This window comes from Temnothorax americanus, unplaced genomic scaffold (genome assembly GCF_048541705.1).
Source record: "Temnothorax americanus isolate GAGA-0224 unplaced genomic scaffold, ASM4854170v1 Scaffold13, whole genome shotgun sequence".
NCBI lineage: Eukaryota > Metazoa > Arthropoda > Insecta > Hymenoptera > Formicidae > Temnothorax > Temnothorax americanus.
Window position 1 is genome coordinate 4,551,875 of NW_027509264.1, and position 22,272 is coordinate 4,574,146.

A 22,272-nucleotide genomic window follows, 5' to 3' on the forward strand; every position below is an offset into this window, starting at 1 on the left:
ACCTAACCTTTCGCATAAATGGATATAAGCTATACTCACAAGTATATGCGCTTTATGGTTAATCACAGTCATAAATCATAAACGTGATCTCGATAAAGATTCCCGCCGTTGTATCCTACTAAATGAATTAAAAAGTACATAAATGACAGAGAAGAACTTTGAAATAATATTGGGTTAGGACGATTATATCGTGTCAAAAACACAATAGTTATGTTAGGTCACACTAATCACCAATTATTTTGTCATGTTGGCGACCCTTTAATCAACCGTTAGGCTAAGTTTCCACTGAGCGCGTCACGCGTCGCGTCATCACAAGTTAAACCAATGGCTGCGTTCAGCGTTGCGCGGTTGGTTCTAAAAGTAAGAACCACGCACGTTCGACTGCTACTGAGCGGCTTGGTCTGCTGAACGCGCCCACGCAATGGGTGCGTTCAGCCGATACTCCGCTAGCCTAGCAATCGTGAGCAGTCGCTCGTTTTCGCTCGTTTCCTCTCTTTTGACCCAATGGATTAAAAGAAGAGGAAACGAGCGAAAACGAGCGACTGCTCACGATTGCTAGGCTAGCGGAGTATCGGCTGAACGCACCCAATACATCCTATTTTGATCCCGTCACAAGTAATGTAATAAAATGGGATATGTTGCGTGGTTAACTTGTGACGACGCGACGCGTGACGCGCTCAGTGGAAACTCAGCCTTAATCGGAGTTTGGTCGAAGTAGCCCTAAACTTGAGATTGATTTTCTTTCTCTTGATTGGTTAAATTAGAATTCAATCTCAATTCATACGACCGATTTCACGGTCTCCGATTAACTTGATCCTCCGATTAACTCACTCTGCATCTTTTTCTAATGCGGGGTCTACAATGGGAGTCGCAAAGTCGTGAGGTCGTGAGTCGCAAAACGTGACCACGCACAGTCGATTATTCTCCTCAAATTCGATTGTGCGTGGTCACGTTTTGCGACTCACGCCCACGACTCTGCGACTCGCAGACCCCGCATAAAGGCTGATTTATAGAGGCCGTAACTGTTGATTTAAGCCATAATCTTTAAAAAATTGACCACGCACGGTCGGTAAAGGCCTTCACACACGACGCGACGGAAGACGTAAGACGTAACGTGTAATGGAGGATTCACATTGCGTCCGATGTTTGACGTACGACGATCCGACATCCAATAACAGAATTTATTATTAGAGACAAAAATTTCCTATTGGATGTCGGATCGTCGTACGTCGAACATCGGACGTGATCGGACGCAATGTGAATCCTCCATAAGGAAATCCACCACGCAGAGTCGACTATTCCCCTCTTTAGGAGGGAAGAAGAGGGGAATAGTCGACTCTGATTAGTGGATTTCCTTACGATTTACGTCTTACGTTTTCCGTCAATTCGTGTGTCCAGGCCTTAAGTACACGATACTAGAAATTGGTCCAAGTTTCGGTTTAAGCCAATCAACTTGCAGCTCTTCCAGAAAAGCAGCAGTTTCATTGGCTTAAACCGAAACTCGGACCGATTTCTAGTATCGTGTACACAAGGCTTTAATGCCCGGTGTCCACGATGCAAGAACTTGGTCCAAGTTTCGGTTTAAGCCAATCAACTTGCAGCTCTTACGGAAAAGCAGCAGTTTCATTGGCTTAAACCGAAACTTGGACATAGTTCTTGCATCGTGGACACCGGGCATAAAGGCCATTGCACGTAACAAAGTTTTCATCATAATCGTAAGGCCGTAAGAAAATAGACCACGCACAGTCGATTATTCCTTGAGTTCAAAGAATAATCGAGTGTGCGTGCATGGTCTATTTTCTTTCGGCCTTACGATGACTAAAACTTTGTTACGTGCAATGACCTTTATTCTTTTCACATTCGACTGTGATTCGTCAATTTCTTAAAGATTACGGCTTAAATCAACGGTTATGCCCTGTGTCCACGATGCAAGAACTTGGTCCAAGTTTCGATTTAAGCCAATGAAACTGCTGCTTTTCTGTAAGAGCTGCAAGTTGATTGGCTTAAACCAAAACTTGGACCAAGTTCTTGCATCGTGGACACCGGGCACAAGAGCTGCAAGTTGATTGGCTTAACGAAACTTGGACACAGTTCTTGCATCGTGAACACCGGGCACAAGAGCTGCAAGTTGATTGGCTTAACGAAACTTGGACACAGTTCTTGCATCGTGAACACCAAAAGTGAACAGATTCACTAGATTTCAACCACGTGGCTGTTCGCGTTGCTTGAAATCCCCAAAGATTTTTGCACTTGAACGGAGATAAATATATATTTGGCCGTTGGAGAGAGAGAAAACGAAGATGCTGAGTGCAAAAAGTGCAAGCAACGCAAACAGACCCAATGAAATCATAGAGAGCCCGTACATACATACACATGCGCTCACATCTCACATGCGCCCGTGCCCGTTGGTGCCCGCGGTGGCCGTTCCTGTCTTCTCGCTGGTCGCTCTTCGCTTCCAGCAGTTCCACGTTCTTTCCGCTTTCCACCTTAAGGTGCTTTTTCATGCTGACGCTCGACGCTTGATTTAAGCGTCAAAACTGGTCACGTGACCAACTTCATCGGTAAGAAGGCGAAATAGCATCAAATATGCGAGCGTCGAAACAAGCAATTGACTGAAACGAGCGTTAAAAAGACTGTCACGTGACCTATCACGTGATCAAGTGACGCCCAAATCGAGCGTCGAGCGTCAGCATGAAAAGGCACCTTTAAACCGAACTTCCTGTCTTCCTCCTGCTCCTCTCGTTGGTCTGTGTCCTGCTGCCACTCTGCCAGTCTCTGCTGATTAAACTTGGTTACGGAAAAACGTGTTATCGTTTGTCAGGATGCAGGTGCCGCCAATTTTCATGGAGTTACCGTTAGATGACCAGGTAACGTTGCAAACGTACATAGCAGGTGGTTAATACGCACCCAGCGCGTCGTATGAGAGACGTTTACGAAAAGTATCTTCGCCAATGTTTTTAGGTTATATAAAAATGTACGTTGGCCTAGTTTACATCGCGCACTTGATATACGCGTATTAAATAGTAAATAACTAGTGACGTAGTTTGCGTATTGGCCAATCATCTCAAATATACTACTTAACACGTAGCCGTACTTACATACTAATTACTAACGTGTTAAATATTATTATATGCTTGTTAGGCGCAAGAACTGAGAGTGTATTTTAAAAGTCTTGGTGCAGAAATTAGCGAAGAGAAATCTCCTAAAGGTATAGAGGATGATTTGCACAAGATTATTGGAGTGTGCGAGGCATGTTTCAAGGAAGGAAACGAAAGTGAGATAGAAACTGTATTGAATGACATTGTTTCTATCATGATTCTGGCAAGTTTTCACATTTGACTTGAACTTTTCTCTTTCGTGTCATATGAATTATTGTCATCTATATAATTAAATGTTACGTTTTATTCTTATTTTTCGTTCTCGTTCCGTTATTTATTTGATTTCAGATACCCACGGAACGTGCTGAAAATTTAATTTTGGCATTCTGTGAGAAACTTGTAAAAGCACCTGGATACAAACTTGGATTGGTTTGCTTAAAAGCGTAATACATTGTTAATTTTTATAAAACCTATATATATATGCAACATATTATTATTATTATTATTTTTCACGATAACCCTTTTGCAGTTTATGGCTCTTATTTCAATCTCTTGCCGATGATTCTCCAATGAGATACCACGTTTATTATCACTTGGTACAAATAGCCCGCAATGTTGATCAAGTAAAAGCTGTGTATAGCGGAATAGATCAATTGAAGCAACAGTTTGCCTGCTTTCCTCCATCGAACGAACAAATGCAAAAGTTGTTGCGTTTGCTGCACGAAGTTCTTTTAAGCTGCAAACAAGGGTATGGCTCGTACTCTCTCTCTTTTGCTCCCTCGCATGCGTGCACCGGCGTACCGTGAACGCACCGTTGAGTGATGTTATTTCTGGTCTATGTAAAATGAAAGAAATGGTCTAATATGTCTAAGATGGACGAGGTTTTCGTATGCAGAATTATTTCTTCTACAATCATTTCCTATATTTTACAGTTTAGAACGAATTTTCAATACAAATCGTCGTAGATATATTTTACATCTTCACGATCTGTCTGTGTACGTCTTTAGAGAGCAAGCGGCAGCTGTCATGGTCGAATTGTTGGGAACTTACACAGCGGAGAATGCTTCCGCGGCTAGAGAAGACGCACAGCGTTGTATATTAGCTGCGTTAGCGGATCCAAATACATTTTTGTTAGATCCACTTTTGGCTTTGAAACCTGTGAGATTTTTGGAAGGCGAATTGATACACGATTTACTTCTTGTATTTGTGCAAGATAAATTACCAGCGTATTTGCACTTCTATCAACATCACAGAGAATTCGTCGAGCATCAACTTGGTACCTAGCTTAATACCTAATCTACGCGTAACGTGGACAATGTAAAATACCAAGTTTGTTTAACGGGTGGAACAACGTTCATATACGTATTACAAGTACCATTTTTTTTTCTTTCGCAGGATTGAACCATGAACAAAACATGAAGAAAATGAGGCTACTGACCTTTATGCAACTTGCAGAGACAAATCCAGAAATGTCTTTTGATACGATACAAGAGGAATTGCAGATTGGTGAATCTGAAGTGGAAAGCTTCATAATTGACGGTAAGCTGTTTTTATTATTTAAATTTTCACTTGCAATAAATGACACGTAACCAGATCCTGCCAGAACAACATAGTTTCCACTGTTACTCATTTAAGTGGCGACTTACTAAAAGTAACAGGATATATTAAATGAATCCGTACTGACTTGGTAGAATTATATTTTCACTGAGTTATCGAGACATTCAACAGTTTTGTTGCTACTCGAGAAACAAGCTCTTAAGAGAGAGAGAGAGAGAGAGAGAGAGAGAGAGAGAGAGAGAGAGAGAGAGAGAGAGAGAGCGGCGTAGTGTTGCGCACCGTACGCATGTAATATTCCGATCTTATTTGTTCTAGTTTTAAAAACCAAACTTGTGAGAGCGCGAATGGATCAGGCCGGCCGTAAAGTATTAATTTCAAGCACGATGCACAGAACGTTTGGTCGTCCGCAATGGATGCAACTACGAGATTTACTTGTATCGTGGAAAGCTAATCTTTCGGCTGTGCAGGATGGCATGAAGACTGTAGCCGCTGCGCAAATGGAGCTCGCTGCAAAGAATAAAGCTACCCTTGCTCACTGACAGTACCGAAAACGTTCATACAGATGTACATGATTATTCATGAGAATACTGTAAGGCCCAGTTCAACAGTGGCCAGTTAGCTTAACCAGTAGTTAACTCTCACTCTCCGTCTCTTTTTAACTCAAAGGTTAGATAGAGACGGAGAGTGTTAGTTAACTGGCCACTGTTGAACTGGGCCTAAGTGATCAAAAGCTGAAATTTTTTCCGAAATACCAACAGAAACTCGTCGAGTCTAGCTATAAAAGAAATGCAGCTGAAAATTAATGGCAACAACTTGTACCACAGTATCAGCTTGTACAACACAAAAACTGTTAAATAGAAAATTTTTGCATAATTTTAAACGTACATTTACATATTTTTCATACAAAAGCTAGATTCATCGTATAGTTAATCATCTCTCAGCCTTTTTGTTAACAACGTATCTCCGTAAAATAAACAATGTGCGTTAAATTTATCACAATACGTGAAGCATATTAAAAATTGATTCAAGATGATTGATAATTTTACACATGTGCATTCGTACGTCGTTATAGCATCGAAATATATTTATATATTTATATATATAATCAAATCTCGATATATTTCACAAAGGATATAAAATTTAATGCTATACTGCACTGCAAACTGGATGTTGAAAAAAAAAAAATATCAGGAAATATTTTTAATTCCATAAACGTGTAATAACATGCTTACAGGTATCTCATGATAAGTAAGCTTGAATTAATAATCTATGATCGAAAGTTAAAAGATGAGGTATCATTTTTATTAAAAGCGGAATACGATTACATCCAAATATCCAACGGAAAAAGTTGCCGCACTAATATTTAATTATTCAGTCAGTATGTTGAAAAAATTAATCGCAGAAAAAGATGTCAGTTATTGTATAATAAAGTATGCTATATATAAACAATATATTTGATATAATCTGCTTTAGATCTTAATCTCTACGTAAGAAATTTATATATAATTTGTAATCCCTTTTATTATTTTATATTGACATTTGTGCTTTTTGTGTTTTTCTATTACATTAATTATATAAACCTTCTTTATTAAGTATTTTTACTTATGCATACGTGACATTACCTCTGCATTTTTCAATAGCACTTAAAAATGTTAACCAAAACGAGAAAAAATATATTGTAAAATATTCACGCATACATTTATGTACCCGCACGCACGCGCACACATATAGAGAACATTTTAAAAGTATCAGCAGAGCCAATAGCCAACGTAATCATTTACTACAAATTACTGCACTGCAATATGTCAACGTGATCTTTAAATTACACAATAAAAAATTCAGTCTATTGTATAGTACTTACTATAGGTATTTACAACATTTATATATATATATATATATATATATATATATATATAAAGTTACGCCGGAATAAATTATAAAGTTCCAACGTGTTGTTTAGGCAATTTAAAATTTTACAAACGTATTTGAGTCAAATATAAATCTTTATAGTGCACATTCTTTTGTCTATTAAACAATCTTTCATATCTGCAAGCACAGCATTCAGTTTAGATAGCATATATAATAGTTTTCTTCAACGGTGTTTGCATTTTTTTAAATATATATTTACATTATTTGGTAAATCTTTTAATAGCCAAAACTTGAGTAAAGGCATATTTTTGAGTTTCTATAAACGACGTAAGGTACTTCTGTACTTGTCTGCAAACGCGGTCATATTTATTCCAAGTATACATAAACTTCTTGCAACTTTTTATATGAAAGACAAATGACGGATGATGAGGACGATAAGGACCATGATATATTGTATCAAAAAATTAAGAACGGATGAGTGACGTTCTCTCATCATACTTGATAAATCAGATCTGAGTAGAAAATCTGGGACGTGGTAAATCTCCAAATACTGTATCACCATGGACGCTTTTAGCTAAGGCTTTAATCGAAGCTCGAATGTTGTGTGGATCTAGCGGATCGGTTGGCAACTGTAATTATATAAAACATACATATACGTGTGTGTGTGTGTGTGTGTGGTATTCTTGGTCTCGAGTAACGTTCAATCAACGAATATCGATCAAATGGACTCAAAAGATGTATGAAGGTTTTATATACACTCTGCAGAACGTAAAATGTAGAGTTTTACCTGGTCATCGTCTTGATTCTGTACTGCGCGATGACCGATAGAAGGGAAAACGGGTACGGTGACGGGTAATGATTTAGCTAATGTGGAATGACCATCCCGTTGACCTCTTGGCATATGACGTTCTTCATTTTGGCTTGACGCTGAACAAAACGCTATTATTATATAGACTTGACGCTAAAAACGAAACGCTAATGTACTAAGAATAACGTAATACGTTATACCATCGGTATCAGATCCCTCTTCCGAAGACCACAGAAGCTGTTGGCTGGCTGCGTCTGTCTCCTCCATTCCTTCGAAAGGAAACAATGCTTCTGTATCGAAGCTAGCTGCGTCCTCATGACAAATATATAACGGATCTTTTTTTCTCGAACTTTCATTCTATAAAGTTTATTATCCAGATTTATACGTATAATAGAGTTATACGTACAATAAAGAGAGCGTTTGTAGATCTCTGTAGATCGAGTAAAGTGCGCGACGTGACAAAAGTGACTTACCGTAACGGTGCTTTTAGAAGAGTGTCCGGTGGTTGTCTCGTGTTTAACGTTTGGGCCACTAGACACTTTTGTGTCATTAAATATTATATTAGACTTTGGCGTCACTGTATCAGCAGTGGTGGAGGTAGTCAAGGAACCTTTAAAGCCGTCAGGAGTCGTTGGTGGAGTTTCTATGTTCGTGGTTATTCTACTTGTCTCTTCTCCTCTACACGCTATTCTACGTGTGCAGAAAACAAGGTGCGATACGTATTACATACGAATGATACGAATAATAATATAATACACATACTTGTAAACGCATACTTTGATAACAGTCTGTGTTCGTTGTGCGCTCTTTCACGAAATTGTTCCAGCACGTGATACTGCTCCGCAGTAAACGCACGTATTTTATCTTCTATCGCCCGTGTTCGACGTTGTACAGCTTCCTCGAGCTGTCGTTGTAAACCATCTAGGGCCACTTGAACCGTGTTAGGTAATTGTGAAACTAGATAAATAAAATACATAAATAAATGACGTATTTTCAAAAACCAACAAAACCGAATACGCGTTAAACTTGTACGCACGTGCGTGACTTACCAGAAAACTTCGTAGGCTGCTGCAGATAGTCGTCGAGATCTTCCAAACTGTGATTAATTACTATCCTAAACACCGGACTATAATCTGGATTGGATTTTAATTTATTTATTTCTTCGGGAGATAACTGAAACAATATACGTATCTCTCCTTATCCGACAAAGTTATTCCAAGGTTAACAAGCCCATAAAAATGAACACGACATCTGACGTTTTATCTTACGGCAATTTACGTAAACAACAACGGTATATCTATATTTAATATCATATCGATGCGCGCAAAGACCGAAATCGCGTGACCTTGATAAAATCAGCCGCTCGTCTCGTCGCGTCAGATCGTCACGGATAAAGAATGCTATACAAGTTTACTATTTTGCATACGTTATATCGTAGTTATAACAATGACCAACATTCGCAATCTTTGGAAAGGCACGATGTCATCCGTTAAACAGTTTGTTGCGTCAGCAGAAAGGATAAGTGTGTCATGTAAGGAAAAAAAAACAAAAAAAAAACTGACGTGTATGGCAAACGCAAAGAGATGATTTTGATCGAGATCGAGATCTCCATCGTAAATGAATATCTTTTACGGATAAGTTTGTTTTCTAAAACTTACAAGAATATTGCTATTAATAAGGACTAGAGCAGCACCGTATTCTCTATGGACCGCATGAGTATACATCGAGCAATTGTAGCAACGGTGTATAATCCATGACCCAACCGTCCTTATTTCCATTAAACCAGGTTGTTCTTTAGTAATAGTTTCCAATTCCGGTACACTCGCCAGATTCTGTCGAAGATAAAATCGATATATACGTTATTAATGTCAAATAACGTGGAAAAAATAATTGGTTTTACGTTTTAACTACACGCAAGCGACTGACACAAGTGACAGTACGCAAGTATGCGCCAGTATGCCAGTACGCCAGTGCGTGACATTATTTTGAACAAATAAGAAAGCACGGGGTGAGTGGTGGGTGTCAAAACACGTCAGTCTCTACGTGCTCGTTAGTCGTCGTTAGAAACACGTGTGAACCAAAAAAAAACATGGTATCGATCGGTACTTGATGTCACGTAAGTTACGTCTGCGTCTGCGCGAATATTAGACAAAATTTTGCATAAAAAACAAGGAAGATTAGCCAAGACGTACGCGTTGACCGATACATGAAATAAGATGGACTAACGCGACGACCGCAAAGGCATAAAGTATCAGGTATCAGGTATCAGGTTTAGGTTATAGGTTATCGTCACGCAGCAAGAAACATGGAATCGGTTATCATCGCAATGAATTATATACGTCAACGTGAGATCTATTCGCGTGACACGTGGTGACGAAAAGGTACACCGACTCTCACGTCTACAATGCGAAGAGCGTAACGTCTAACGTCGTACCATCTTTTTTTAAAATCTTTGCGGCAAAAAACAGATGCGGCAGGAAGGGGGACAAACGGACCCCCGACGAGGGCCGAGGCCCGAGCCGGGGCGCCGCGACGCCGGGGCATAGAAGAGCGATAGAGCCCGCGAGCCCTGATAGAGCCGCGCTCGCGCGGAATCTCACTGTTCACTGTCAGACACGTTTCGCTTTTCTTTTATTTTCTTTCTCTTTCCCTTTGAAACGCTAATCGTATGTATGTACGTCGTCGTTAGATCGTGGACCACTGGACCACTCTTTGAGGGAATGAGGAAATCTTTCATTCACCTCGCGAAAAAAGGCATCGGCGCGCTCCAAGTCGGTCAATTCGACGTTAATCCGCTGTACGTCGGCGCTCCTGGACTCGATGGACACGTTCAGGCACTTGCAGGTGATGTGCATCTTTCAACGCGCGGCAAACGCCAAGTGGCCAAGTGTCGCGTGTCGAGAGGCCGCGGCCGAGAGAACGCTGCACGCTGCACGGCGCTCGAAACAGTCTAAACGGAACGTTTCTCTCTTCCCTTTTCGGAGGTCGGAGTCGGTCGGAGTCGTCGGAGATGCGCGACCCACGCGTCAGTCACCAGTCCAGTCAACCACGCTCCCAAGTCCCAGGACTCCCAGGTCCCAGGTCGTCCCAGCACGGCACGAACTCGCTTCGCTTTGCTGCTACTACTACGCAGTCTACGCACACGCACTTGATCGCAGGTGCAGTTTCGTTCGTTTCGCGTCGACTTTTGTGAGTTTGCTGCGCGCTCTCTCCCTCGGCTCCCTCCTCCCTCCCCGCTGCCTCTTTAAGATTGTCTGGCTGGGCTGGAGGTTGTTTCAATCAAGTAGGTTTCGCCTATGTCTATCGTCGCCACCGCGAGACGTCATCTATGTCCTATGAAGAAGCATCGAAGATATGTTATATCATTTGCGCGCAAGATAAAGCACAGACTGCCACAAAGTTGTAACTTGTAACTCTCTTTTGTTTGGCGAACCCGTTCAACGTTTTTACGTTTTTCCGAAAGAGAAAGAGAGAAACGTGCACACACGACAGAGCAAGTGCGAGCGATGCTACATGACGCGTCGCGCTTATATATATATATATATATATATATATATAGGTATATAAATTGTTACCGTCGTCGGTAACTTATCCAGGATTGCTCAAGCGCCGCATGCACGTCTAGATAAAATACTTACAGTCGATAATAATTATAAATATATATACATATACATACAGTCGAGATGCGAGACCTGTACGCGACTATACGCATCGATTCGCTATTAGACGTATGACGTATCCTTGAAAGCATGTATACTTATATATCCGTACGTACGACTACGCGTGGCAGTCGTGGCACGCTTGTTTTTTGCCGTTTTTATGACGTTTATATACCTATAAGTACTTATAAAGACAGAAACGTTAACCACAAAGTGCGTTCAATCAAATCACAATCACATGACGGTAAAGATGTATTTATACTATACATATATATATAGGTATATATATATCTCGCACCCTACCAATATATTCTATAAACGAATGGTCCTCGTTGATCGCATGCATTCGTACGTACGTGTCACTTCGGTAACATAAAAACCAAATATTATACGATACATAACGTGTGGTACATATTATGCGCACCAAAATAGAAGAATATTATACATATATACACGTACGTGTACACTTGCCGACATAATATATATACCGTCGAGACAAAATATTTCAATATTCAGGAATGAATACTTAAAAAATGCCATATATTATCCATTTGCGTCGTTCGCGTCCTATATCCTCGTGTTTTATTCGTCATCGTTTGTTTCTAGCTTCGAGATTTCTCCCTTCCATCTAAAATATTCATTAAAACGTATTGCAGCATATCTGAAAAATCATGTAAAAGTTTATTGTACGAACGTATTTGACCCAAGTATTTCTTTTCCTAACTAATAACCAATAACTTTGTCACGCAAGAAAATAATAATCAGATTATTATTATTATATATATATATATAGGTATAACACGTGCCGTTATGTCTTCGTATTCGTTATACTTTCTATCAGCGTTGATACGTTTGTAATTTTTTTTTATTGACAAGTACTTACGCCAAAAAATCAAAATCGATGTGCGAATGCTCACTTTGGATGAGAGCCCAACAGGCCCAAAAAAAGTGGGGCAAGGGAGTAAATTTAGTAACTTGCCAGTATAGCTTGTCAACCTCTCTCTCGGACACCGTAGTCGTCCCCGTGTACACTTGCAAATATTCTTTTAACCACCGTCTTTGGAACGTTTCATCCGGATACAAAGAATAATCTGGCTCGTCAAAACCTTAAACGCGACGTGTTGGAAACGTGTTTTATTTAACAGACACTTTGTCGCTAGGGTCTCTGTGTGTGTGTGTGTGTGAAATGTGTTTTCTACGCTAGTATACTTTTGAAGCGATTAAAGACGTAAGCGTGCGTACCGGCAAATTCTGTAAAGTGATTAACTATATCAAATGCCTGATGGTTGAACGCAGCGTATTCATAATCGATAAAGACGACACTCTCCCGTTTCGGATTGTACAATATATTCCCTAGTAGAAGATCATTGTGAGCGAACACTACGGGACTATTCACTTTGGAAAGTGTACTTTTCAATATCTGATATTCTTTCTCCAATATTGCATGCGACGGTATTAACATTTCAAACCTTAAAGTGGAAGCTATTATAAGAACGAAACCATTTGGATATATATCTTGGATAATATTCGGGAAACGCCGTGTGTCGTACGCGCTTACTTCGCTTGCTTGAGGGAGTCGGAAAATCTTTTGGGCATACGTTGCATAACGTTCTTCGTTTTTTCCCAAATAAAGGCTTCCTTTGATACGGCGTCGTTTTCAAACTCGAGAGTGTGCATTTCAGCCATACGTTTCGCAATTAACGGGTATACTTTTGGATTCCTGACTGTTTCGGTGGTCAGAGTTTCACCCTCCAAAAATTCATAGGCAAATCCATTGTTAAACGTAGCATAAATGCAATGAGTATAGCCAGCTTTGTTCAATATCTATACAAAAATATTTATTCCACGTATTAATATATTAGTTACCGTTTACGCCTTAAAATGTTTGCTGCTATATATTCGCTATATTATACTTATCTGTGTGCATCTTTTAATAATATCTATGCACGTTAGTAAAATAACGACATATAACGTACAGTAGATAAACAACTTGTTACGTGAAATGTGAACGTGAGACGACGCGACGACACACGTACGAACGTTACAAAACCGTTAATATCTTTACCCGGATATTATTTATTTCGCTTTTTCGGTCGATCAGTAAATCTGACGTGTTGCCATAAATTCTAATCAGGACCATATCCGTATAATGTCCCGAGTACCATACTCCTACCAACTTATTTGTTCTTCCCGCAGTAAATATCTAAAATGAAAGAAACAAAGATATTCTCATAGTACTTTCGGACTGGTTTTCGGGGGGGACATACTGGACTTCGGTACGCGCGCGAACACTCGTTCTACCTTATTAGATAGAAACTTTCATTAGTTATGTCACGGTTTAAAACCGTATGGATATAAGAAAAGGCTAAGACGGGCTACGTCTATATCTATATTCCTTATTACTTGCGAACGAACGTGATAAAACCGCGTCTTTCAAGTATCACGATTACGCGCCTGCGAGAAGTGAGCGTACGTCGACGATAACGATCGATGAAAGAGGTCGTGAAACTGTACCGCGTATCACGGTAAGTAAAGGTAAACAAAAGTTCGCAGCGGCGAACGTACACAACGTGCGGAGACAAGCGCTATAGAGTCTCGGATGACCTCGTTTTTAAACTTTAAACGCTAAAAGAATAAAAGATGTACGCGTTGCGTTTGACGCCGTGTATTACCTTGAAATGCAGTTGTTGTAAAGGCCAGGACGGTCTAATTTTCTTTATAATATCTTTGGCACCAACAATAATTTCATTTTCATCTATCGTAACGTCAAGATGTTCCTCGCCGATATTCATAGCTCACGGCTGTTTTATGAAACGATAAAAGTTTCTTATTTAAAGATTACTTGACGTAACGTATATAAAATGTAAATAATTTATATCATACATATATATATCACGGATCTGTTGACACGTTCGTTGGGTCCAATATTTACGGATGTCCCACGCTGACGGAGCTCGGAGCCGTGGGCAACTGAATGAACTGAAGAAGCAGATCCGCGACATGTCCATATAATCTATATATGTATATGCTCCCCCTCGTATATAGATATGTATATAAGCGATATAATATTCTGACAAGCGAGGGTAGCAGTAGCATAGTCACGTGGAGAGACGTGCGAACGCCGAACGATGTGGATATATCGCGTAATAAAGTACGTCCGTTTTAAGAACGACCGTCCCTCGCAGCACGTGTAATAGCGTGTAGTTTACTTACATTACTTACATACATAAATCTTACATATTCGTGTACCTATATCGATAGATGCGTGTGAAACTGTTTTGGAAACTGTTCTCAGTGGTGTAGTAAATGTAGAAATTTTTAAATCGTACGCTGTCCTATACTTGTTTTTCTTAAAAATTAAGGTGCCTTCAACAACCGCGCTATGATACCTACATCCTACATCACGATTGTGAGGTTATATGGTTATCCCAATTCAACATACGTGTTAGCCACAGACTTGTATATCAAGCTAGACCGCTAACATCTATGTCTGTGGACGCAGTGGACGCACACAGTCTTCGGGCCTTGGCCCGACGCATCCGAGTGCGCCGAGTGGTTCAGTGATGAGTGGTGCGTGGTGCGTGGTGGTGACTCACGTGATCACGTCGTCAATTGGCTGCGTTAAAATAAAAATATATCTGCGTGGCTGGTCCAGAAAAAAGCTCCGGGTAACGGGGGCTGTGAGCTGTGAGTGTGGCGCTGTGGTCAATCGCAAATATCGCACGCGTGGTTTCCGTCTCTCGTCTCTCTCCAAACATTGCACACGTGCACCTATATCCCTACTTTTGGCATTTTTCAAATGAAGGCAAACGCTCGTGTCTCGTGTCGCTCTCGTACAGTTCTCTCGGGTGCTTTCGGATTTCTCTCTCAATTTCTCTCTGTTATCTGTTATCAGTTCTAGGATAAGGCGTGTTTCACGTTAACAAAATATTTGAAAGTATTTGAGTGAGACAAAGGTGTTTAGCAAACTGCTCGTACGTGTTTAAAACTTATGCTAACAATGTCAAGAAAGATGGTACTTGGTCAAAAGAATAGCAGCCAATCTACGATAGTGGGATTTTTGGCAAAGACAACGAAGAAAAATGTTATTCCGCGGACTAGGTAGGAAAGATTTAATCCATTTTGTATATAAATGCCTTTCACTCTCCGTCTCTTTCTAACCTTTGAGGTTAGAAAGAGACAGAGTGAGAGTTAACTACTAGTTAAGCTAACTGGCCACTGTTGAACTGGGCCTAATTAAATAAAATAAATGTGTAACACACACACCTCAATATATTTGAATTTTGCGACTGCGATATGTCTCGTGTTCATATTTCTAAAATTAATGGTTGATTTTTTTTTCTTTTTAGTACGCCAAAGTCAGTGGAGACAGATGAAGAAGAAGCTGATTCAAATGCGGATTCAAATAATAAACTATCGAGTACGTTGTGTTTCAATCAAGAAAGGAGGATAGCTGGAGACTCAATAACGATAGACACGATAATAAATCTTGTAAGATTACAGTTCTATTTGATAAAACGATGCGGTGTTATTTGCAGTTATTATACAAATATACCTCATACATTATTACGATTTATGAAATATCTGTGATTTATTACAAAAAAAAAAACACGTATGATTTCAATATTTTAAACCACAGGATACGTCAGACACTTCAGACTCGAGCAAAAGTCCGCTTAAAACACGACCAAGTGCAATGGAATCGTATCGTGTTAAAAATTCAATAGCGAAGAAAGAGATAACTGAAAAAGAATCTGGATGTTCAAATGTATTGCGAAAGAATAGCGATTACATGAAAACTTGTGTTATCTCCGAGTCTTCTGACAGCGAAGAAGACAAGAAGGACGTTAGAAGACGCTTACGTTTAAATCACGATCCAAATAGAACGGAAATGGAAGAAGATGATGATGATGAGAAGATGCGAGTTGTTGTTTCACAAAATGATCCGTATGCTAAATGCAGCAGTCAACATTCCTCTTCTAGTAGTACAACATTCGTGGTGGAAAATAAAGAAATGCTTAACGACGACAATGACCGTATGTCTAAAAATGAAGATGGGCATTTATGGACTCCTAAAAAATACAATGTAATACCCAATAAACAAGGGAAAGATACTATACGTTCGGATTCTGCGACCGATAGTCCTAGCTCAAAGTTTAACGGCAAGAGCGTGCCGAGAAAAACGTGGGATGGCCCTGACGTTCGATTAAATCTGAAAGATTTAGGCTTGAACAAACAATTAGGTTCATGGATTGACGTTATTCAACAGAAACCAGTAATGTCCACGATACCTGTAAGTTTCGTATCGTGACTTGATATTTTGTGTGCGTATGTCGAGTGTTTAACGTCCACCTATTTATTTGTCATCTTTCACTTGTGATCCATTCTTCTATTTCAACCTTAGGTTACCAAGGACAAGTTACGTGAAAAACGTGAAGCGTTGAAGGATCTTCAACGTGAAATTCTTGAAAAATATTGTGGCGCACTCGAATCGATTCCCATCACGGTACTGAAACAATTTCCAACATTTAATCCAGTTTCTTTCAACAAGTTGCAAGATCTGCGTCGACATGTAAAAGCTAAATTACGTTTGTACCAAACAAAGTTATCAAAATTACAAAAGGAAGATGAAAATAATGTATATGAGTCTCCGGAGACACCTGAGTCTGCATCGTCGTCCAACGCACGTGAAACACCACGTTCGTGCATGTCTGAGACTCGCTCGATAAATGACCATGACACGTTTGACGCATCGTGTACCTCGGTATCCAAATGTATTCGTGCACCCTTTCGTCAAGGCTCGGCAAGCGCAACGGAATCGTATATAAATGCAAAGGAGCACGATACCGCGGGCATGGAACCTATGGCAGCAGTTAAGCCACCTGAAACTACAGTTTTGACGAAGAAGAGTACTTTTCAATTGAAAAGACCTATCAAAACGGTATTAGGCAGTGACGTTTCTAAAACAATAGCAGAAATGTGGGATCAACAAATGTCATCTAAGACAATGAATTCTTCAGTGGATTCCGATTGTGTTTTCGTAAAGGATATATTTAACGATAGTATTAAAACGCCGTCAAGTAATGAAAAAAATATGCAAGGAAATGTCGTCTTGGACAGTCCGGCGAGCCCAGGTAACAAAAGTGTGACAACGGACAACGAACGCACTAACTTTTTCTGCTTTGAGTTCTTAATGAAAAAATATTTCATAGGTACCTGTCAAAGCGTTCTCGCAAAAGTTGAAACCTCTCTCTCGACACAAGATTTGGAACACTTCCCAGCTTTAGGAGAAACGTGTAATATAAATATAAGTGACGATTTTACAGGTGCGAGGTTTTTATATGTATATATAAAATGTAAAACTTGTTTTTGTTTATACCGTTATGCTGATAATATGATGATTAATGCTTATTTTAATCCCATCTATAGAGTGGCCACAGAGTAGCGTGGCACAGAATAGGACGTACAACGCGGATGAAGTAAAATCAAAAATCGAAAAAGATAGCGTAGAATATGGAAAATTTACCGGTAATTATAAAAACGACGGTGTCAGTGGAGAATTCGACGGTTTAACATATTCACATTCGCAAGAAATGTTAAAGGTACATAAAGTATTTGGTAATTTTTATTTCTTAGGCGAGTATACGGCCGTTGTACGTATAAATATTAAATAATTTATGCACACTCGACGTACATGTTGGACCACGTGTGAGAACATATAATATTGTGCATTACGTATGTTTCTTGATTTTAGATATTTCGGCAGAGATTCGGTTTATATACGTTTAGGCCAAATCAGTTGCAAGCTATTAACGCAACACTTTTGGGATTTGATTGTTTCGTTTTAATGCCGACCGGAGGTGGAAAGTCCCTTTGTTATCAATTGCCTGCCCTTTTAAGTATCGGATTAACAGTCGTTATCTCACCATTGAAGAGTCTTATTTTAGACCAAGTTCAAAAACTTACCTCACTCGATGTAAGATCAAGTATTATTATATCGGAGAAACCGATGTAACATCAAGTACACATTTACATTATAGAAGCGTATACTCGTGCGTCATATCACTTGTTTCAGTCTTGGTTTAAACGTTGCAGATTCCCGCGACTCATTTATCTGGCTCTATAACGGATAATCAAGCTGCAGCGATATATAGGGAACTTTCTAAAAAAGAACCCGCTCTCAAAATATTATACGTAACACCGGAGAAAATCTCTGCGTCGCAAAAATTCTGCGATACTCTGACTATTTTATACGAGAGAGAATTGTTGGGAAGATTTGTTATTGACGAAGCTCACTGCGTTAGTCAATGGGGTCATGATTTTAGACCGGATTATAAAAGGTTAAAATGTCTCAGAGACAATTATCCCAAAGTGCCAACAATGGCTTTAACTGCAACAGCTACGCCGCGTGTTAGAACAGATATTTTGCATCAATTGGGTATGACTAATCCAAAGTGGTATGTATGTGTATATTTGTTATGTGCGTGTGTGTGTGTGTGTGTGTGTGTGTGCGTGCGCGTTGAATATATATATGTATATTATATATATGATATATGGTTACTTTTTTAGGTTTATGTCGAGTTTCAATAGACCTAATTTAAGATACAGCATAATATCGAAGAAAGGAAAAAATTGTTCCGATGAAGTTGTGGCTATGATACGGACAAAATTTAAAAACACTTGTGGCATCGTGTACTGTTTATCGCGCAAGGATTGTGACGCGTATGCTGCGCATTTGAAGAAAAACGGCGTTAAAGCGTTGAGTTATCACGCAGGACTCCCAGATGGTCAAAGAATTAACTATCAAGGAAAATGGATTGCCGATGAAGTATATTTCGTACACGCGCTGCGCGCGTGCGCATATACGCATATATGTATAATATAAACGTATCGCGCATATACATACACGTTTTTCAGGTACATGTTATATGTGCGACTATAGCCTTTGGAATGGGCATTGATAAACCAAACGTGCGCTTTGTGATACATGCGGCCTTACCAAAGTCTATAGAAGGCTATTATCAGGAAAGTGGTCGCGCTGGTCGTGATGGTGAGATAGCAGATTGCATCTTATTTTATCATTATGCAGACATGCACAGAATCAGAAAAATGATTGAACTGGATAATCCAAATCCACAAGTTATCAGTACCCACATGGATAATTTGTTTAAAATGGTAGCATTCTGTGAAAATACCACAGATTGCCGTAGATCGCTACAGCTTAATTATTTTGGAGAAATATTTGATAGGCAACAATGTATCGCGAATAAAATAACTGCGTGTGATAATTGCAGATGCAAGGTAGGTACATTATATAGATTAGAAGATGAAGACGTGTCACACAACAAAAATATAGTTATCTGACTGAACGTAATACTACGTAATACGTTTAGGACGAGATTACAATGTTGGACGTTACTGAAGATGCAAAAGAGATTATGAAAGCTGTAAGAGATATTAACACGAAGAAGACGTGCAAGCTTACACTAGTATTCTTGACAGATATTTTTAAGGGCTGTGATCTGAAAAAGATTAGAGACGCAGGTTTATACTCGTTATGTATATAATGGTAGAAAACGCGAGTTGGTATTTACATCACGTTATACACGTAAATAATTCTTTTTTTTTTTTTTTATAGGTCTTACGAAACATCCTTTATATGGTCGCGGTAAATCATGGAACAGAAGTGACATAGAACGCCTTTTGCACTATATGGTATTGCAAGAATATTTACAAGAAAACATGTATATTAATCACGAGATTGCTTGCGCGTATGTAAAAATTGGACCAAAAGCGAGTGAACTTGTGACAAAAAAAGATGTAAAGGTATTTATTCTTGATAGGATATTCAGAATGCACAGTATACGTGAACAAGCTTACAGTGCGTTTTAGATATTTTAGATATAGTAATGTCGTATGTGTGTGTGTGTGTGTGAGTACATATAGGAGATAGGAGACATTATTTTGTCTATTATTTGCCTTTCATGCGTTGTGTGTTTTACTTTATCCTGAACAGGTACAAATTCCAACGAGACAATCGAATAAATCTACAAGTGGTGTAGCTACAGTTTCAACAGTTACGAAGAAACTTGATGGCATTGTAAAAGAATTGCAAGATCGTTGCTATGCCGAATTGATGACAATAATAAGGGAAATCGCTAGTACATTGGATGTTTCTGCTTCTTCCATTATGAATATGGTAGCTGTCAGAGCTATGAGCCAGCGTTTACCAGAAACCGAAGAAGCCATGTTACAAATACCACACGTTACTAAGGCTAACTTTGTTAAATATGGCAAAGCTCTTTTAAACATTACGCATAAATACGCGGCAGAAAGAACAGGTACACACGACTCGCGTATAATATAACATAAAGTAATACTTAACATTCGTGATTATTCCATTATTTTTAGTACTGTTAAATGAGAATGACGAAGAACAGAACAGCGCGAATGACGATAACACTTGGGACGACAATACGTCCACGTACTCTTGCACCAGTAGTGGTACTAGCACGCGTGGCAAGAAACGAAAGATTGGCACGAGATCTAACAGTACTAATAAAAAGTATAAACGGGGTGGCTCAAGGTAACGTAAAAAGAGATGTGTACACGTGCGCGCACACGTGTCACCTCTCTTATTACACACGTAAAGTACGAGTTGTACGTTAGGGGGGAAAAAATCACACACGTATATGTACATATTTCATTTTATTATTTTATTTTTTTTTTCGGTTATGTACAGCGCGTGGAGGGGAAAAGGTTCGTCAAACGGCTCATCGAGAGGTTCAACAAAATACAACACTACAAAAAAGGTAGTAGGACTTGCGAGTTTCAGTCAAACAAAACAATATCTCGCAAATGCCAACAGATACATGAACATTACCTAATTGATTTTTTTTCCGTTTCGTATAACGTATTACGGCGTTTGCGATAGTGCGCACAGATATGATCCCTCTGTACATATCTTGGGCGCTATACGAAATGGCGCTCTATATGGCGTTTTAGTCATTATATCGAATGAAACACGTTGATAATAAACACTCGCATATAATTCTATTTGAATTCAAAGTAATCATCAGACGACCGACATGTATGTAAGATGAAAACTTTTGTAATAAAATAATTTTTGAGACCAATGTTGAACGTTCGTTAAAAAAAATTTCCTTAACGTGGATAAATAAATTGAAATGAGTGTACAACAACGGAATAATATTAGATTTCTTTCAAACGACAATATATGCTTTTAATTATTTATAATTTAATGCGTCATAGTTTGTAATTTTTCAACGCTTCAAGTTTACATATATCAGAGCTTAGATCACTACCCTGCTATACGTTAGGGCTTGTCTTACCATTATATTTGCAATACGATATATATTATTTATAGATCTGGTTGCATTATCCTGGTTTGTCGATCTTCATTCCGAACATGTTTTTTCAGTAAGTCCATCACTCGATTGTCAAATTCAGGTGGAGTCGGTTTAACACCAGTCGCCCAATAGAATATATCCCAGTCGTTGGATGGTAAATTTATAAGTCGATCGTATAGTCTTAATTGATCGTCATCGAACGTCGTCAAATACTTGTTTGCAAAGGTGCTAAGAAGCAGACCATTCTCCAACATCCCACGTTTGCGAGATTGATACGTCAATCTAAAATGGCACGAAATAGAGTGCGAATAGAGAACGACGTTATTCGCGCGTAGACGTTTACGTGTCCACGTAAAGGATGATTCTGACATTAACCACAAAGTGGTATGACTACGTAAAACGTTACGACGTCAACTACAGTTAATTACTAAAGTAAAGACCACCATATGTATATATGTAGAGGATGTGTACCACGCGCAACGCGCGAGACCTCGAAACAGGTATGCTACTTTGGATCCGCGCATTGGGATCGGATTATTCGTTGATTATTCATTAAGAAAACGATACCGTGCTCTTTTGAGCGTTGTATTCTCTCCGTCACGTTCCGCGTAACGTGGAATGCCAGGTTCCCGACCTTCTGGATGAATCAAATCTTGAAAATCATCTTTCCGCCTGCAGCAACTTACCGACACATCTCTCGCAAGTACAAGCGGTCTGATCTGAGGTATAATTTTTATCTCTCTCTCATTACAGATTCAATAGAAAGCTTTATCCATTGTTCAGTATCCTCAAACTTACCCGGGATATGACACGTGTGCTCAAGCTCATAACATTCATCGTGCGGTTTGTGAGTGTGAGTAAACTCTCTTCGTGCAAGTAACCTTAACCTTAACCTTAACCTTGCGCGTGGT

At 39.3% G+C, this 22,272-nt stretch overlaps 5 protein-coding genes and 1 long non-coding RNA gene across 18 annotated transcripts; 2 read left to right on the forward strand and 4 right to left on the reverse strand.

Annotated features, from left to right (window-relative positions):
• The first annotated feature begins 2,691 nt into the window (after positions 1-2,691).
• Eif3m (eukaryotic translation initiation factor 3 subunit M) lies at positions 2,692-6,122 on the forward strand. Of its 3 annotated transcripts, none has more exons than XR_013255963.1 (8): positions 2,692-2,867; positions 3,142-3,321; positions 3,447-3,541; positions 3,628-3,846; positions 4,106-4,374; positions 4,494-4,637; positions 4,971-5,249; positions 5,377-6,122. XR_013255963.1 is itself a non-coding variant. In XM_077399871.1 (7 exons), the coding sequence occupies exons 1-7, from the start codon at positions 2,823-2,825 to the stop codon at positions 5,192-5,194; spliced, it is 1,176 nt and encodes a 391-aa protein (XP_077255997.1). In that variant the 5' UTR covers positions 2,692-2,822; the 3' UTR covers positions 5,195-6,122. The 3 variants fall into 3 exon arrangements, 1 of the variants encoding a protein (XP_077255997.1); XR_013255964.1 differs by having other exon boundaries at positions 4,971-5,244; positions 5,890-6,122; XM_077399871.1 differs by having other exon boundaries at positions 4,971-6,122.
• Positions 5,565-10,859, reverse strand: Pras40 (Proline-rich Akt substrate 40 kDa). Of its 4 annotated transcripts, none has more exons than XM_077399867.1 (8): positions 10,074-10,859; positions 8,991-9,164; positions 8,382-8,505; positions 8,109-8,289; positions 7,806-8,022; positions 7,533-7,689; positions 7,312-7,463; positions 5,565-7,153 (listed from the first exon to the last, which is right to left on the reverse strand). In XM_077399867.1, the coding sequence occupies exons 1-8, from the start codon at positions 10,185-10,187 to the stop codon at positions 7,031-7,033; spliced, it is 1,242 nt and encodes a 413-aa protein (XP_077255993.1). In that variant the 5' UTR covers positions 10,188-10,859; the 3' UTR covers positions 5,565-7,030. The 4 variants fall into 4 exon arrangements, with proteins under 4 accessions (XP_077255993.1, XP_077255994.1, XP_077255995.1 ...); XM_077399868.1 differs by having other exon boundaries at positions 7,312-7,451; positions 10,074-10,856; XM_077399869.1 differs by lacking the exon at positions 10,074-10,859 and adding an exon at positions 9,767-9,784.
• A 371-nt stretch (positions 10,860-11,230) lies between these two features.
• Positions 11,231-14,427, reverse strand: Eas (ethanolamine kinase 1). 5 transcript variants are annotated; one of them, XM_077399872.1, is made up of 8 exons: positions 14,241-14,427; positions 13,877-13,970; positions 13,664-13,792; positions 13,057-13,194; positions 12,550-12,815; positions 12,234-12,460; positions 11,875-12,097; positions 11,231-11,652 (listed from the first exon to the last, which is right to left on the reverse strand). In XM_077399872.1, the coding sequence occupies exons 3-8, from the start codon at positions 13,781-13,783 to the stop codon at positions 11,574-11,576; spliced, it is 1,053 nt and encodes a 350-aa protein (XP_077255998.1). In that variant the 5' UTR covers positions 13,784-13,792; positions 13,877-13,970; positions 14,241-14,427; the 3' UTR covers positions 11,231-11,573. The 5 variants fall into 5 exon arrangements, with proteins under 5 accessions (XP_077255998.1, XP_077256003.1, XP_077256001.1 ...); XM_077399877.1 differs by having other exon boundaries at positions 11,231-11,619; positions 11,971-12,097; positions 13,875-13,970; XM_077399875.1 differs by having other exon boundaries at positions 14,381-14,408.
• Blm (Bloom syndrome helicase) lies at positions 13,219-21,127 on the forward strand. Of its 4 annotated transcripts, none has more exons than XM_077399862.1 (15): positions 13,219-13,516; positions 15,341-15,482; positions 15,631-16,284; positions 16,396-17,125; positions 17,204-17,317; positions 17,421-17,593; positions 17,746-17,967; positions 18,087-18,448; positions 18,561-18,819; positions 18,909-19,292; positions 19,385-19,535; positions 19,630-19,817; positions 20,008-20,332; positions 20,403-20,577; positions 20,734-21,127. In XM_077399862.1, the coding sequence occupies exons 1-15, from the start codon at positions 13,482-13,484 to the stop codon at positions 20,876-20,878; spliced, it is 4,059 nt and encodes a 1,352-aa protein (XP_077255988.1). In that variant the 5' UTR covers positions 13,219-13,481; the 3' UTR covers positions 20,879-21,127. The 4 variants fall into 4 exon arrangements, with proteins under 4 accessions (XP_077255988.1, XP_077255989.1, XP_077255986.1 ...); XM_077399861.1 differs by lacking the exon at positions 13,219-13,516 and adding an exon at positions 14,691-15,092; XM_077399860.1 differs by lacking the exon at positions 13,219-13,516 and adding an exon at positions 14,690-15,092 and having other exon boundaries at positions 16,396-17,317.
• Positions 15,596-16,420, reverse strand: LOC143893964 (uncharacterized). Its single transcript, XR_013255965.1, has 4 exons — positions 16,283-16,420; positions 16,112-16,203; positions 15,854-16,033; positions 15,596-15,733 (listed from the first exon to the last, which is right to left on the reverse strand). It is a non-coding gene; the product is annotated as an uncharacterized LOC143893964 (long non-coding RNA).
• LOC143893962 (succinate dehydrogenase assembly factor 2, mitochondrial) lies at positions 20,683-22,268 on the reverse strand. Its single transcript, XM_077399884.1, has 3 exons — positions 22,160-22,268; positions 21,929-22,080; positions 20,683-21,643 (listed from the first exon to the last, which is right to left on the reverse strand). The coding sequence occupies exons 1-3, from the start codon at positions 22,196-22,198 to the stop codon at positions 21,373-21,375; spliced, it is 462 nt and encodes a 153-aa protein (XP_077256010.1). The 5' UTR covers positions 22,199-22,268; the 3' UTR covers positions 20,683-21,372.
• Between the last annotated feature and the right edge of the window lie 4 nt (positions 22,269-22,272).